The sequence below is a fragment of the Urocitellus parryii genome, chromosome 1 (genome assembly GCF_045843805.1).
Source record: "Urocitellus parryii isolate mUroPar1 chromosome 1, mUroPar1.hap1, whole genome shotgun sequence".
NCBI classification, from domain to species: Eukaryota; Metazoa; Chordata; class Mammalia; order Rodentia; family Sciuridae; genus Urocitellus; species Urocitellus parryii.
The window spans coordinates 138,387,627-138,403,519 of NC_135531.1; the positions used below are offsets into that span (position 1 = coordinate 138,387,627).

Below are 15,893 nucleotides of genomic sequence, written 5' to 3' on the forward strand. Positions count from 1 at the left end.
TGGACACAATATTTTATTTTTATGTGGTGCTGAGGATCAAACCCAGGGCCTCAAGTATGCTAGGTGAGCACTCTACCACTGAGCCCCAGCCCCAGCCCCTATGTATTGCTTTTTAAAAGTAAAAATAACAAACTTACTCAGTAAGACCCACAAGGAACAGAATGGAAAGGGGTGGTGGAAACCAAGGAGACAGTCCAGATCAATGCTTTTTATTCCTCTACATATCCCTCAAACCTCAGAGGAAATCTTGTAGACCCCAGCCCCTGACCTTATTCTCTTTGGGGGACACTGGACACGGTGGGACAGAGTAGAAAGAATGTAGGTTTTAGAGTCAGAGCGACCTGGATTGGAATGTTTGTTTTGTCATCTGAAGCTATGTAACCAAGGTCTCACTGCTCTATTTCTGGGTTTATCTTAAGCACAAATCTGGGGCTTTCCCTTTTCTGCCTTTCAGGGTTGTTGGAGGATGAGACCGAAGTCATCTCCAGGGCAGCAGGGACAGCCATATTCTCAGTAGACAGTGGAATTCACTGTACTGGTGTGGGGTTGAGGACAGGAGCTTTGTTCATGTGTTCCCATTGCCTGATGAGCTCCCCAAACGCAGCAAAGGACATTTATCAGATGGGGTTGGGAGTGAAGGGGACTTGCCTGCAAAGCCAGCTCAGCTGGGCTCAGCTCAGCTCTGCTCACAAGGAAACCCTACTGTCGCCCTGGCAACCAGGGGCCTCTTGGTACAAATATGCAGCTTTTACCAGGAAATGGAAACTATATCCCCTCACAGTGTGTGTGTGTGTGTGTGTGTGTGTGTGTGTGTGTGTGCATGCGCGTGTTTTGGGGACTGACATCCACCCCAGACTGGGCTGGGAGCCAGCTCTGGATTTCCCCAGGTCTGGGGCATGATGGGGCGGGGGTCAAAGGGTGAGGGAACCCCAAGTCTAGCAGAGAATCTGACTAAATGAGGCCCCGGAAGTTGGTTGACAGGAGAGGGAGGGCTGAAGTCCATCATCTGCACATCGAAGCAGTTTCCTTTGACCTTGTTTGCTGGAAACTTTGATAGCTGGCTGCAGCCCAGGATCATCTGGAAGAAAGCCCCTTTCCAAGGAGAGGCTCCAAGGAGGGGCCTCTAAACCTTTGGGAAAATGGTCTCAGCTCTGAGAACAGTTTCTGTGGTGGCCTGTGTGAGTGCACATCTCCTGCTACATGGAAAGGGAGCTTCTTCCAGAATTAGACATTTAGATTCCAGTTCAAATGGCCAGTCTCCCTGAGGATCCCTCTAGGGGTTCAGAGAAGGTCCGAAACAGATGTGCCATTAACACTTACCCCAAATTTAAGAGAAGCTCTGATCCCTCCAGACCCTACTTCTCAAACTAGGCAAACTTTTATACCCAGTATTCCATGATCCCAGCAGGGCGCTGAACGATCTGCTGCTCTAAGCCTCTGATTTCTGAGAGATACGGCATCTCAGGATGAAAAGTGACCTTTCAGAAACTAGACAGCAGCAGGCCACAGCAAGCCCCCACATAGCTGTAGACGCTGGCTTCAGCAGGACATAGGAAGATGCCAAAGGAAAAGATCCACACTCTAGTTACGAGTCTGTCCCTATGTGACCTGGACAAGTCGGGCCAACTCTGGGCCTCAGTTTCTCCATCAATAAGATGGGAACAATATGGGCTGGGGTTGTAGCTCATCTGGTAGAGCCTAGCATGTGTGAGGCACTGGATTCGATCCTCATCACCACATAAAAAAGATGGGAACAATATATAACACTTCTCCCTCTTTCGGAAGATCCACAGTTGATATGAGGGGCGTTTACAGATTTCAACCAGGGATTTTCACAGCAGAGTACGGATCCTGGAAGGGTTGTCCCTCAGATCACAGGATTCCACCTCAGCCCCTCTCCAATTATGCAAGATTCATCACTTTGTTGAAATAGTTGTTCAAGCCTGGCAAACACAGTCTCTCTCTCCTCCCAGGAACTCGGAATCTTTTCTAATCTGTACACCCACAAAAACTCAACACAGCTGATCGCTCCAGAAATCCAGTCAGGGGTGGAGTCACCTGGGAGGCTTTGTGTTGTGTGGCCACCCACTGCCGTCACCACTGCCCAATCTTAGAGAGCTGGACAAGGGTAGGGTCTCTCCAGGTCATGCAAAAACATGGGCTTTGAGGCCCAGTTGTTCTCCAGTTTGGGATTCAGATAAGTTACTTCAACCGAACCTCAATCTCCACATTTGCAAAATGCATATAGAAACACCAACTTGTGATATGAAAAGCACTCAGCACAGTGACTGGCACAAAGTCAAGGATCAATAAATGGTAACTTCTATTAAGACAAGCACAAATATTTTCAAAGACTGCAGCATCCTAGCATGGTAATAAATGCAGATTTTTGCAGTCAAGGTCTCCAAGTTCAAATCCTGACACTGCAAACTCCTAGAAAAGGACCTTGGGCAAGTTATGTAACTTCTCTCTGCTTCAGTTTCTTCATCTCTGAGAAGACAATCCTGTTTGGTTTTTATGGGGTACTGAAAGATGACACATAAAGATCACTCAGCTTTCTGTGGGAGAGTAAAACACCCTACCCCCAAATGTCTCTCTCTTTCTCTGGCACTGGGGATTGAATCCAGGATGCTGTACCCCTGAGCTGCATTCCAACCCTTTTTATTTTGAAACAGGGTCTCGCTAACTTGCTGAAGCTGGTCTTGAACTTGTGATCTTCCTGCCTCCCTCTCCTTAGTCACTGGGATTATAGGTGTATACCACCACGCTGGGCTCCAAAGACATTTCTTTGGTGTATTTTGAGTTAGTTATTCAAAGAAAGCAGACACAAGACAGGCTCTGCAAAGGTGTCCTTTTGTAAAGAGAAGTTGACATCTGTGTTAGTTAACAGCAGATGCAGGCATAGGCAGGATCTAATATCCCCCTTTCTGCGTTGAAAAGATCTTTTCACAGGGAAATTGGGGGTTTGACACCTGGCCCAGACACAGGAGCACAGCTAGCCTTACCTGGAAGACTGCATCTGCTTAACAAGATCATTATTGCTCATAGTGACATTTTCCCCTCACAACCTTCCACTGCCTACTCCTCCTCCTTCCTTCTAGAAGCTCCAGCCCCCAACCCTTTACTTAACTCTGTACAAGGTTCATCGATCTTGTCCCTTATTCACTCTCATGCTCTGTGCCTGGCTTCCATGCTGATATACATCTATAAACGTGCATTTTCCCCCTGTAAGTCTGTGTAATGTCAATTCATTTCATAGACTAAAATTATCACAACTAGCTGGACATGGTGGAGCACAACCAACCACTCTGGAGGCTGCCGCAGGAGGACCGCAAGTTCAAAACCAACTTCAGCAACTTAGTGAGGCCCTAAAACAATTTCTGAGACCCTGTCTTTAAATAAAATATATATAGTTTACAAAGGGCAGGGGCTGGCGATGTGCTCAGTGGTTAAATGCCCCTGGGTCCAATCACTGGTACCAAAAAAAAAAAAAAAAAAAATCAAAACTCTGGAGGGAAAAAGTGCATTTAAAACACCCCTACACCTCTGTGCCTCCTGGATGCCCAGGGGGCTATAACTTGAGCTGGTCACTCCTTTGCTCACCAGTCTCTCATGGTGCCCTGGGTTGCCAGTCTTCTTAGCTCAGCCTTCAAGCCCTTGTGGGATTCTTCCTGATGTATCTGCCTTCACCTCCTACCTCTTCACCCAACACAGCCTCACCTCTCCCTAAAGTAGAAGCACTCTGCACCAGCATTTTCTATTCAGACTTCTAGAACCTAGACCAGCGCTTCCCCATCTGGTTTCATTAATACAACCTGTGGACTTTTTCAAAATCCCCCAGAGATTGACTCAACTGCTCTGGGACAAGGCTTGGGTTTTGGTAATTTCTAAAAACTTTTCTAGGTGATTCTGATGTGCAGCCAAGGAGGTCAAGAACCACTGTTGCCTGCTAGATTCAAATGCCACAATTTCTAGAAAGCCAGGGGCAATCTCTTCCTCCTTGGAAACTCTGCAGTGTTTAGCAACTACCTGTACCTGACTGGCTTTGGTAGACCCTTGTGAATTTATCACTCCTCCATTGTATGGAGGCTGCCTGCCTCCCAAGTATTCCAGGAAAAAAATCCATAATTCAAAGGAAAATCCTCCAGGCTATCTGATTCTGGTTTTTCATTGTCTTTGGACTATTTAGAGATAGGCAAGTTGTAGACAATTGATGGTAATGCCAAGTAATTCTAATACTTGCTCATTAGATCCTGTTCAATGGACTTCCCTCCCCCTCAAGTGGAAAAACCAGTTTTACCTCTAGTTGCATATTCTGTTCAATATAAAGGCATTTACAATTCTCTTTTGAGCAAGTTACCTGCTTGCTTTTATCACTGATTAATAAGGACAATAAAATTTTTAGCTTAAGATCATTTTTATATCTGGGTGAGTCATGATTTTACCCTTTTTTGAAAATTATTATATTTACTTTATATGCTTTTCTGTTATGCTCCCCAGAGAGGTTAAATCTTGCCCTTGGCAAGCGGAGGTGGCTCTTTACGATTGTCAAGTGAAATGCCTGGAGTAGCTCTAAAAGCTTCCGTTAGTGATGTCTTTGAAAAGTCACAGGAAAAATAAAATAAAAATGAAATAGTCTAGATTAGTGGTTTTCAAACCATGCTTTACTCCTCAATTCTACAGCTAAAGAGAAAAGAACTTGAGAGATGAGGCAACTTGGCCAACTCCATAAGGAACATTACTGATTAACCCAGGACTCATTTTTTCAAAAAAACTACTTATCAACAAACTAGCCTCACTGGTAGGAGTTGGGGGCAGAAGAGAAAACGAGACAGATGGGAATGCTGCCTCCACAGAACTGGCAGTCGAATATAGCAGTTTGCAAAATTTTTTGGATTCTATACACCACCAGTGACAAAAGAAAACAATAGCATTTAGCATTATGAACAAAAATATACTTTAAAAATATGGTATTAAAAGTACATGTATAGGCTGGGGATGTGGCTCAAGCGGTAGCACGCTCGCCTGGCATGCGTGCGGCCCAGGTTCGATCCTCAGCACCACATACCAACAAAGATGTTGTGTCCGCCGATAACTGAAAAATAAATATTAAAATTCTCTCTCTCTCTCTCTCTCTTTAAAAAAAAAGTACATGTAATTGTGCTCTATATGTGTAATAAGGATTGTAATGCTAAAAAACAAAACAAAACAAAAAAAAAACAGGATTGTAATGCATTCCACTGTTGTGATATATTTTTAAAAAATAATAAAATCAATTAAAAAAAAGTACATTAAGAGTCTGACAGTCTCTTCCCGTATTCCAGAATATTATCTTCAGTGCATCCAGACTGTGTTGGAGGGCCCTGGTTTTTATAAAATCTACCTTCTTCCCAGGTTGGGATTGTAGCTCAGTGATAGAGCACTTGCCTAGCATGGGTGAGGCGCTGGGTTCCATCCCAAGCAGCACACACACAAAATCTAGACCCTTCCCTTCCTCCTTTTCTGATGTTTTCCCCTCCAATCTGCAGGAAGATACCAGGAGCAGGTTACTGCCCTCCAGGAGCCTCCACGGATGCATTGAGGGTAAATGCCATCCCTGGCCCTGGGCCTGGGCACACCCCCCAGCTCCAGGCACTCAGGTTTCTTAGAGAGCAATGTCTTTGCCCTCCTGACCCAGAACCATTGATTCTCAGCTGGACAAAGCCTGGGGAGATCATATAGCTGCCCCAGCATTGGAAATGGTGTGACCTGGGTTTGAATCCCAGCTCAGGTCACTTTTGTAAAGGGCAGCAAATGTAGTGTCTTTCAGGATAGCTTAAAGCCAGACTACCTGAGACTGAAGCCTTGATGCTATGTGTAACTGCGCGGCCCTGGACAAGCATAACCTCTGTGCACCTGTCTCATGTGGAAAATGGGGGTAGAAACAGCCCCTACCTCAAGAGTTATGGTGAGGGTAAAAGAATTAAGGAGTACAGCAATTAGCAATGCACTTGGCACATGGAAAGCACTAGAATAAAGAGTTTGTGATTGTTATTTCTTCCTTATTTTCCCCCTTTTGAGGGCTGGAGCGTCCACATCTGCAAAATGGGCATAAACAGTAACAGCACCTAACATATCAGCCAGGGCCTGGAAAATGGTAAGGGTTCAATTAATAATGGTTTATACCTTTTTATGGTTATTATTTAAGGAGAATAAAGATGGCATTTTACAAAATGAGGAACCTGAGGCCCAGGTCACCTGTCTTCTCAAGCACCACACCCTTCTCAGATTATAACAGCAATACTTGCTTCTGTTTACAGCATTCTACAGTTTACAAGGCACTTTCATATCTGCCACTCATGAAGGTATCAGCCTCACCCTTTTTGTACATGAGGGACCTGAAGCTCAAAAAAAAAAAAAAAAAATCCATGGACAATCATGGACAGTGATCCCTCTAGAGCCAGTCCCTGTGGAAAGGATACCGGGAATGCAGATGGGAATGTGGCTGGATTCTAAGCCAAGCCAGGAACTGTATAAGCATAAAGATACCCCCACCCCCACACACTTCCTCTCCATTGGCAGTTGAGGTAGAGTGGGGGGGGGAGTGTGCTCAAGAATCAGTGTAGAGACCACATCCTGTGCTTTTTCCCCACCCAGTAAGTATCTTGGAGAGGCTGGGGGTGAGGCCAGAGACACCACTGGGCCTCCTCAAGATATACTAGAATGGTACAGCAAGAAGAACCACACAAACTCAACCCATTTTACCAGCTGGGTGCCCTCAGCACGTGTCTTTTCCCTCTACAGAGGAAGGAACTAAAGCAGTGAGGGCAGTGGGTGTGCCCAGGACAGCTAGCTGGTTAGGACAGAGGCTGGGTCTGAGGCCAGAGCCTGGTATTCCAGAGTTCCCTCTGGGTGCTGCAGTGCAGATGTTCCAGATACTGGCAGCCATCCAGCACTGCAGGGTCTCCCCACCCCCACCCATCCCAGAATCACCTCAAAAGACCAGGCTCTGGACTCCCCAGGGCAGCCCTCTCCTCCGCACACTCAATCCACTTTCTGCCCCAGTAACAGCTGCAGCCCTTACCAGAAACCACAAATAATTGCTGTATCCCAGCGGTGGGGCCTTGGGAACAAAGGATAGAAAGCAGAGGAAGATGGATGAGTGACTGTCACAGCTGCAGAGGGGATGGAAGCTTTTGCCTCCCTCTCTGCCCAGCCCCACCCAGTTCCCAGAATCTTACATCTTAGAATGGTTGAATGCTAGAACACCAGCCCTGGATCTCACAACAGTTCAGTGGGCCACAAAAGCCCAGAGACAAGGGGCTTCTCCAAGGATTCTAACACATCTGGAACTGTAAGCCAGCTTTCTACTAGCAGCAGGCCAGTGTCCTCTGCAGAGCTCTGGGCCTGCCAGATAAAAGGTCTAAGTCTATGGGGGCTAAAATGGCAGATACACCTAGAAAGGCTAAGCAGGTCAGAAAATCCCATCTGGGATCAGTGATCTGATTTTTTTTTTGCTTGGAATTGAACCCAGGGACACTTTACCACTGAGCTACATCTCCAGTCTTTTTTAGTTTTTCATTTTGAGATAGGGTCTTGCCAAGTCTCTAAGGGTTTTGCTAAGTTGTTGAGGCTGGATTTGAACTTTCGAACCTCCTGCTTCAGCCGCCTGAGTCACTGGGATTACAGACTTGTACCTCCACTACTGCCACTGCAACCTACTGGAACTAGTGATTTTTTTTTTTTTTTTTTTTTAGTACCAGGAATTTAGCCCAGGGGTGCTTAACCACTGAGCCATACCCCAGCTCCCCCTCGCTTTTTTTTTGTAAAAGAAAATTTGAGACAGTGTCTCACTGAGTTGCTGAAGGCCATGCTAAAATGCTGAGGCTACCCTCCAACTTGAGATCCTCCTGCCTCAGTCTCCCCAGCCTCTGGAATTACAGGCATGTGCCATCCTGCCCAGAGGAGTAGTGATTTTAAGGGTTTTTTTAGGTCAAGGGGGCAAGGAGTAGTGGAGGGAAAGGACAGATTCTAGAGGGGAAACTGGAATTCTTCCACAAACCCTGGAGCCATATGCCCAAATTTGGAATTGTCAGGGAAGACCCACCAGAGTTTAGACAAAAGAAGGGGAGGGAGAAAGCAGACTAATCCTCCCAAAGAACTCCATTCTCCTTCCCTTTCCCCTTCCAGGGCCTGTAAGAGTTGGCCCAGGCATCTCAAGCCTGTAATCAAGATTTCCAAACCTGTGAATGGGTCCTGGCAGCTGACAAATAAATCCATTTTTATAGCCGTTGTTTCCTTTGAAAGGGGCTAGATTTATCAGCCCTGAACTTGGGAGAAAGAAATGGAGGCTCAGAGAGGGAGACCCACTGGCTCAAGGTCACTCTGCAAGCTGTGGTGGCCCTGGGATTTGGATTTGGGGTAATTTACTCCCCTGCCAGCATTCTAGGAGGCACCGGAAGCCTCTGAACTTTGGGAAGGCATAGAACTGTACTTAGGGGAAGCAGAAAGAAGGATGAGGAAACCACCACCGCACAAGAGCCCTTGGAGAGGCCTTCATAGGTAAGCAGGGGCCCAGAGTGGGTGGGAGTGGGGATCCACCAGGGCCCTGAGGTATGCACCAGCCCTCCCCCAATGCCACACACAGGCCATTTTATAAGCAGCTCCAGGGGTCCACTCTTCATACTCTCAGTCTTTGGCCTCAGTCACATCCTTCCCTGAAAGTCCTTAGATCTGTCTCCAGCTGTCCCCAGCCCAGTGTCTTCAAAATTCTTTCAAGCCCGCAAATTAAGGCCAGCAGGACCAGCAGCCCGCCCAGCCCCGGCGACCCCGGCCCTGGACCACACCCTCTGCAGAGCCGGGGCGCCCCTCCCCTCCCCCTCCCCCAGCAGGGGCGCCGTCCGCTGGCGCTTCTCCGCCTCCAGCCTTGGATTTGCTCCTGGGCTCCCGCAGACACACCCAGCCCGAGACACTCTCAGGTTACCGCGCCCTCCTTCTCCCAGAGCACAGCGGTTCCCCGCTGCCCGCGCCGCTTCCCAGAACCAGCGGGGGGCTCCGATCAGCCCAGGACTGGGCTTTTGTCGCTTGTCCCTGCAGCCTTCGGCAGGACTCCCCTCTCCGACCTCAGCCCACTCACCGCGCGATGGAGGCTCCCGGTCGCTGGCGGACGGACAGACGCGCGCTCGCTGGGTCGGAGCCCGTTAGCTGAGCTGCAGCAGCCGCAGCGCGGGGATGGGCAGGGCGGACCGCGGGCGGCTCCTCGCGCGACACGTGGCGGGCGGAGGCCAATCGGGCTCCCCGGCCTCCTCTCCTCCGCCCCCGCCCCCACCCCCACCCCAGAGTTCAGTGGCTTTTGGAATCTTAGAATGTCTCCGGCTTGGGGTTGGGGGTGGTGCCCGCCGGGAGAACCTCGAACCTCAGTTAGTTCCCAGACCCCTGACCTGAGATCTAGAGAGGGGAGGGGGATTTGGTCAAGGTCACTCGAGCTAGAAGTCAGAGCTCCCGATTCCCAGTTCTGGACACTTTCCCCCCAAATCCCGGCAACTCGCCAAAGCTTTGTTGAGAAACAGAAAATTGAGATTTGCCAGAATTGCGGCCCTGCACTTGACCAGCCTGATCAGATCTCATGTCTCAATGGCCCCATCCGGTCAATGGCGTTATCACTTTCCAAGGAAGGAGACCCCAGAGGAGGACAGCTTCTTAACCAAGGTCACACAGCTGTGGAGTCAGGGTTCAAACGTGGAGTTAGTGATTCCAGAGGGATGCTTATTTGTGCTTGTCTCTGGGAAGTGCAAGGGGGGCAGGTAGGCAGAAAAGGAGACCAAAAATTGTAATCCATTGAAAAACTAAAAACAAATTATTTGGGATTCCAGAGGGAATAAAGAATTATTGCCCCTTCCCCAGAGGATTTGTAAAATCTTCTGGAGGAGGAAAGGGGCCTGCAGAACAATTCAGTACCTCCTATTCCCCGCCCCCTCAGAAATTCTCCCTTAGAAGAAAGATTCCCAGCTTTAGCCCTGGGCTGCTGGCTCAGTTGCAGAGTCTCCTTAGGCAAGACACAACTTCAGTTTAGCTTCTTCAAAGCACTATCCTTGGGAATATGTTCCTGGCCCAAAGGCTCTAATCCTTTAATAAGGAGATCTGATTGGAAAATATGTCCTTTCATTTTTCTATTCCCCCATTTTATTGAGCACTTGCTGCATGCCAAGCACTGAGCTAGGAGACCCAAGTGAGCATGTCCTAGGGGTCAAGCATGTCCGAGGGGTCGCTGACCTGACCTCGTGGAGCTTCTACTATCAGAAAAATCACTGTTACAATGGAGTTCAGGGTGTTGTAAGAGTGTAACTATGAAAGGCTAGGATGGCCCACGGAAGGTGGGTCCAGCCTAACCTAGGCCTCTGAATGAGAGGGTGACATTAAGGTGCAACCAGAAAGAAGAATGAAAATTAGTGAGAAACAGAAATTAAAACAATCATCATGAGATCTGAAGCAGCTGGCTGGGCATGGTGGCACACACCTGTAATCCTAGCAACCTGGGAGACTGAGGAAGGAGGATCCTAAGCTTGAGGCCAGGCTCAGCAATTTAGTGAGACCCAGCCGCAACTGAAATAAATAAATAAATGGGACAGGGCTGGACCCCATGAGGATGGAGGTAAGATCTACTTAAGCATCATAATAGTACAGTCATTTATTGAGCATTTTCTATGGGCCAGGCATTACTTTGGGCATTTTACAGTGTCACATTTAATCATCACAGTCTCTTAATAAGTGTGTATTTAGCACCTACTATGCCCTATGCACTATTTTAGAAACTGGGGATTGAACCCAGGGGCGCTTAACCACTGAGCCCACATCCCCAGCCCTGTTTTTGTATTTTATTTAGAGACAGGGTCTCACTGAGTTGCTTAGGGCCTTGCTAAATTGCTGATGCTGACTTTGAACTTTCTATCCTCCTGCCTCAGCCTCTGGAGCTGCTGGGATTACAGGTTTGGACTGTGCCCAGCTATTTTAGGAACTTTAATAATGAACAAAGATCTCTGCCCTTGGGGAGCCCAGCAGGGGGGAAGTAGACACACAATAAGTAAATACAACAATACAGTAATAGATGATATGGGCTGTGGACAAAAAGAAGGAAAGGCAGGTAAAGAGTCCAAAGGTGACAGGCGAAGTTGCAGTATTATGTAGGATATTAGGCAGAAGCTTTGATAGGAAAATGAGATTTATTATGTGAAAAAATGTTCAATATCATTAGCAACTAAGGAAATGCAAATCAAAACTTACACCATCAGAAGGGCAGTGATCAAGAATACAAATAATAAAAGCTGGAGAAGATGTGAAGAAAAGATATTTTTATACTGCTGGTGGGATTGTAAATTAGTGTAACCACTACGGAAATCAGTGTGGAGGTTCCTCAAAAGACAGGGCATGGAACCACCACATGACCCAGCTATACCTTAACTCCTGCATATTTATCCTGAAGAATTAAAGTCATCATACTATGGTGATCCATGCATACCCATGTCTATAGCAGCACAATTCACAACCAGTCTAGCTGTCCATCAACAGATGAATAAATAAGGGAAATGTGGTGTCTATACACAGTGAAGTTTTATTCAGCCATAAATAAAAAATGAAATTATGTGATTTGCAAGAAAATGGATGGAACTAGAAACCATTACGTTAAGTGAAATAAGCCAGACTCAGTCAAGGGTCTTATGTTTTCTCTCATATGTGGAAGCTAGAAAGGAAAAAGGAAAAGGTGGAGGAGGGATCTCATGAAAAATCAAAGGAAGTTCAGTAGAATAGTGGAAAGGAACTGGGGAGAGGGAGGAGAGAAGGGAAAGGGAGAATACTGGGGAACAATACTGGGCAAAAAAAAAAATGTATGAATATGTGACAAGTCCTGCCATTATGTATAATTGTAATGCACCAATAAAAATTGTGGGGGGAAAAAGTGAGATTTGAACAAAGACATGGAGAAAATGAGGAACTGAGCAGATAGCCATGGAAAAGAATATTTCAGGCAAAGGAAACAGCTGGGTAATGGATCGAGCAGCAGCAAGGGGCCAATGTGGCTGGAGTGGAGACAGCGAGAGGCAGAGCAGCAGGAGAGTATCTATTTATTTACTTATTTTTGGTGCAGGGGATGGAACCCAGGGCCTTGCATGTGCTAGGCAAATAAATGCTCTACTACTGAGTTACATCTCCAGCCCTTTATGATTAACTTTTTGAGAAACCGCCAAACTGTATTGCACAGTAGCTGTACCATCTGATATTCCCTCCAGCATGTACAAGGGTTCCAGTTTCTCCACCTCCTTGCTAACATTTGTATTATTTGATTTTTATTTTTGCAGCGCTGAGAGTTGAACCCAGGGCCTCTGATATGCTAGGCAAGTGCTCTACCACTAGGTTATATCCCTAATCCAACACCTGTATTTTACTTCATTTTTAAAGTTGTTGTCCTAGTCATTAAAAAATAGTATTAATTGTGGTTTTAATTTTTTTTGTAGTTGTAGGTGACAGAATGCTTTTATTTATTTTAAATATATATAATATATATACATATTATATATATATATATATATTTAGTTATAGTTGGAAACAATACTTTTAATTTTATTTATTTAATTTTATGTAGCGCTGAAGATCAAACCCAGTGCCTCATGCACTCTAGGCAAGTGCTCTGCCACTGAGCTACAGCCCCAGTCCTAATTGTGGTTTTAATTTGCATTTACCTACTAATGACATGGAGCACCTTTTCATGTACTTGTTGGCTATTTGTGTGTCAGTTTGGAGACATGTCTATTTAAGTCCTTTGTCAATTTTTTGATAGAGTTGTTTGTGTTTTTGTTGTTGAGTTGTGTGTGTGTGTATATCATATATATATATATATATATATATATATATATATATATATATATTATGACATACTTTTAAAAGGGCCACCAAAGACTTCTCTGTTGAGAATACTAAATACCACTGGGGGGCAAGGTAGGAAGGAGATTTTTTTAGAAGGTTTACAGGTTGTCTAGGCAAGAGATGATGGTCACTCATCACTGCGGTATAGATGGAGGTGGTGGGGATGCTTAGAGATGATGTACTTGAAGGTCCACTGAACATGATTACCTGGAGGACTGGGTGTGGAGATAAGAAAAAGAGGAGTCAAGAATGATTTCCTGGATCTTGGTCTGGTCTTGGTGTGAGATGTTTCCCCAAAGCTCCTGTGTTAATGCTAGAAAGTTTGGAGGTAAAATGATTGGATGGTGAGAGCTGTAAGCTAATTAGTCCATCCTGGTTTGAATGGACTACCTGGGTGGTAACTGCAGGCAGGTGGGGCATGGCTGGAGGAGGTAGGTCACTGGGGTGTACCCTGGAAGGGTTCCTCCTTGTGCTCCCCACCTTCCTGGCTGCCATGAACGGTGCTGTGCTCCTCCACCGTGCCCTCCTCCACTGTGCCCTCCTCCACTGTGCCCTCTGCTGTAATGTTCTGCCTCACCTTGGGACCAGAGCAATGGATTGGCCAACCATGGACTAAACCTCTAGAACCGTGAGCCAAAATAAACCTTCCCCCCTCTAAGCTGTTCTTGTCAGGTATTTTGGTCACAATGACCCAAAGCTGACTAACACAGCTAGAGTGGTATAGATGCAAGTGGTGGGAAGTGCTTGGAGATGATATAGGGGAAGGTCAACTGAACATGACTTCCCAGAGGTCGGGATGTGAGATTAGAAGGAAAGGAGTCTAGAAGGATTTGCTGGATCCTGAGCCACTGGAAGGATGGAGTTACCATCATCTGAGATGACAAGGTTATAGGATGAGCAGTTTTGAAGGTAGAAGTGGGGGAAAGATCAAGAGTTCAGTTTTTGACCAGTTTAAGATTTCTGTTAAACCAACGAGCCTGGAGGTCCCAGGGATCTGCTTCTTGCTTCAACAGTGTTTGGATGGAACAGAGCCGGGGACTCCCTTTTCTTCCAGCTTCCAACCGCCTTCCAATCTGATCTCCATTTGCAATCTCCGGGACCATCTGCTCGCCCAGAACCTGCTTCCAGGACCAGCCAACTCCGTTTTTTGTGGTTAGCTCCTTCTTGATGACCAACCATGACCTCCCAGATTCGTCAGAATTATTCCACCGAGGTGGAGGCTGCCGTCAACCGCCTGGTTAATTTACATTTGCGCGCCTCCTACACCTACCTCTCTCTGGGCTACTATTTCGACCTTGACGATGTGGCTCTGGAGGGCGTGGGCCACTTCTTCCGCGAGTTGGCTGAGGAAAAGCGAGAGGCCTCCAAGCATCTCCTCAAGATGCAAAACCAGCGCTGCGGCCGCGCCCTCTTCCAGGACGTGCAGAAACCTTCTCAAGATGAGTGGGGCAACACCCTGGACGCCATGGAAGCTGCCTTGGCTCTGGAGAAGAACCTGAACCAAGCCATTTTGGATCTTCATGCCTTGGGTTCTACCCGCACAGACCCACATCTCTGTGACTTTCTGGAGAACCACTTCCTTGATGAGGAGGTGAAGCTCATCAAGAAGATGGGGGACCACTTGACTAACCTGCACCGTCTGGCGGGTCCCCAGGCTGGCCTGGGCGAGTATCTCTTCGAAAGACTCACCTTCATGCATGACTAGAGGCCCTGGAGTACAGTGGCCTTTGATGGGGCTCCTTTGCATCTCCTGGCATCAGGGCTTTGGCCTAAGTCTCTCCCTCTAACCCGTAGGCAGCTTTTTAACCACCATGGAGCCCCTCCCAAGCCTTGGACCAAATAAAAATTAAAGCTTTTTCCAGAAAAAAAAAAAAAAAAAAGATTTCTGTTAGACATCCACGAGGAGATGTCAAGTATTCTGGAGTTTGGGAAATGAGATCCTCATGGGAGAAGAGAACTAAGAATCAAATCTGAGACATTCTTTCATTAAGAGCTGGGGAGGAGGGAAAGGTTCAGCAAAGGTGAGTGGGAAAGAGTGAGATGAGAGGAAACCACCTCAGGAGAGCATTGAAGGCAAATGAAAAAATGTTCTTGAGGGCTGGAGATGTGGCTCAAGCGGTAGCGCGCTCGCCTGGCATGCGTGCGGCCCGGGTTCGATCCTCAGCACCACATACCAACAAAGATGTTGTGTCCACTGAAAACTAAAAAATAAATATTAAAATTCTTTCTCTCCTCTCTCTGTCTCTCTCTCTTTAAAAAAATAAATAAATAAAAAATAAAAAATAAAAAATGTTCTTGAAGGATGAGGGTATGGTAGTTATATCAGTGCTACCTTAAGGTCAAGCAGGACAAGACCCAAGAGTCCATCATTGGATTTAGCAGTGAGAAGGTCGATGTTTCTCTTACTGTGAAGAGTGAGTGGTGAAATGCTGGGGGCAAAGGCTGAATAGGAATTGGTTAATATAACAAGCATAAACTACTTATTTCAGGAGCTTTGCTGTAAAGGCTAGCAAGAAAAAGGAACAATGGGAATTGGTGTCAAGAGAAGGCTTTTGTTTCTTTCTTTCTTTTTTTAAGATTGAAGACAGCACATTTGTATGTTAATTGGAATGTTCAGATAGAAGGTAGAAAATTGAAATGGGAGAATTACTGGAACAATATTTAGAGAGAGAATGGAATCTATTGTAACTGAAGGGGTTATTATTATTATTATTATTATTATTAGCAGTGCTGGGGATCAAACTGAGGGCTTTATACATGCTAGGCAAGCCCTCTTCCACTGAGCTACACTCTCAGCCCATATCATTGTTCCTTTTTATTTGTTTTTGGTCCTGGGAATTGAATCCTGGGGCACTCTACCACTGAGCTATATCCCCAGTACATTTTTATTTTTTGTCTTGAGACAGGGTCTCACTAAGTTGCTGAGAGTCTTGTTAAGTTGCTCAGGCTGGGCTTGAACTTGGGATCCTATTGCCTGGGCCTCCCGAGTTACTGGG

At 46.4% G+C, this 15,893-nt stretch overlaps 2 protein-coding genes across 3 annotated transcripts in view; one reads left to right on the forward strand and one right to left on the reverse strand.

Moving 5' to 3' along the window:
- Anxa6 (annexin A6) overlaps positions 1–9,227 on the reverse strand; it is a 52,184-nt gene extending 42,957 nt beyond the window's left edge. For both annotated transcript variants that reach the window (XM_026400142.2, XM_026400141.2), the window contains exon 1: positions 9,116–9,227. The gene's annotated coding sequence lies outside the window, so the exon portion shown is untranslated. The remainder of the gene's footprint in view (positions 1–9,115) is intronic.
- Positions 9,228–13,596: 4,369 nt separating this feature from the next.
- LOC113194937 (ferritin light chain) lies at positions 13,597–14,760 on the forward strand. The gene has a single exon (XM_077797391.1). It carries the CDS (start codon positions 14,075–14,077, stop codon positions 14,600–14,602), a length of 528 nt encoding a protein of 175 aa, XP_077653517.1. The 5' UTR covers positions 13,597–14,074; the 3' UTR covers positions 14,603–14,760.
- The last annotated feature ends 1,133 nt before the right edge of the window (positions 14,761–15,893 follow it).

Excerpts from the sequence above, each read along its gene's own strand:
- LOC113194937 (XM_077797391.1), top strand. The coding sequence starts at position 14,075 with ATGACCTCCCAGATTCGTCAGAATTATTCCACCGAGGTGGAGGCTGCC.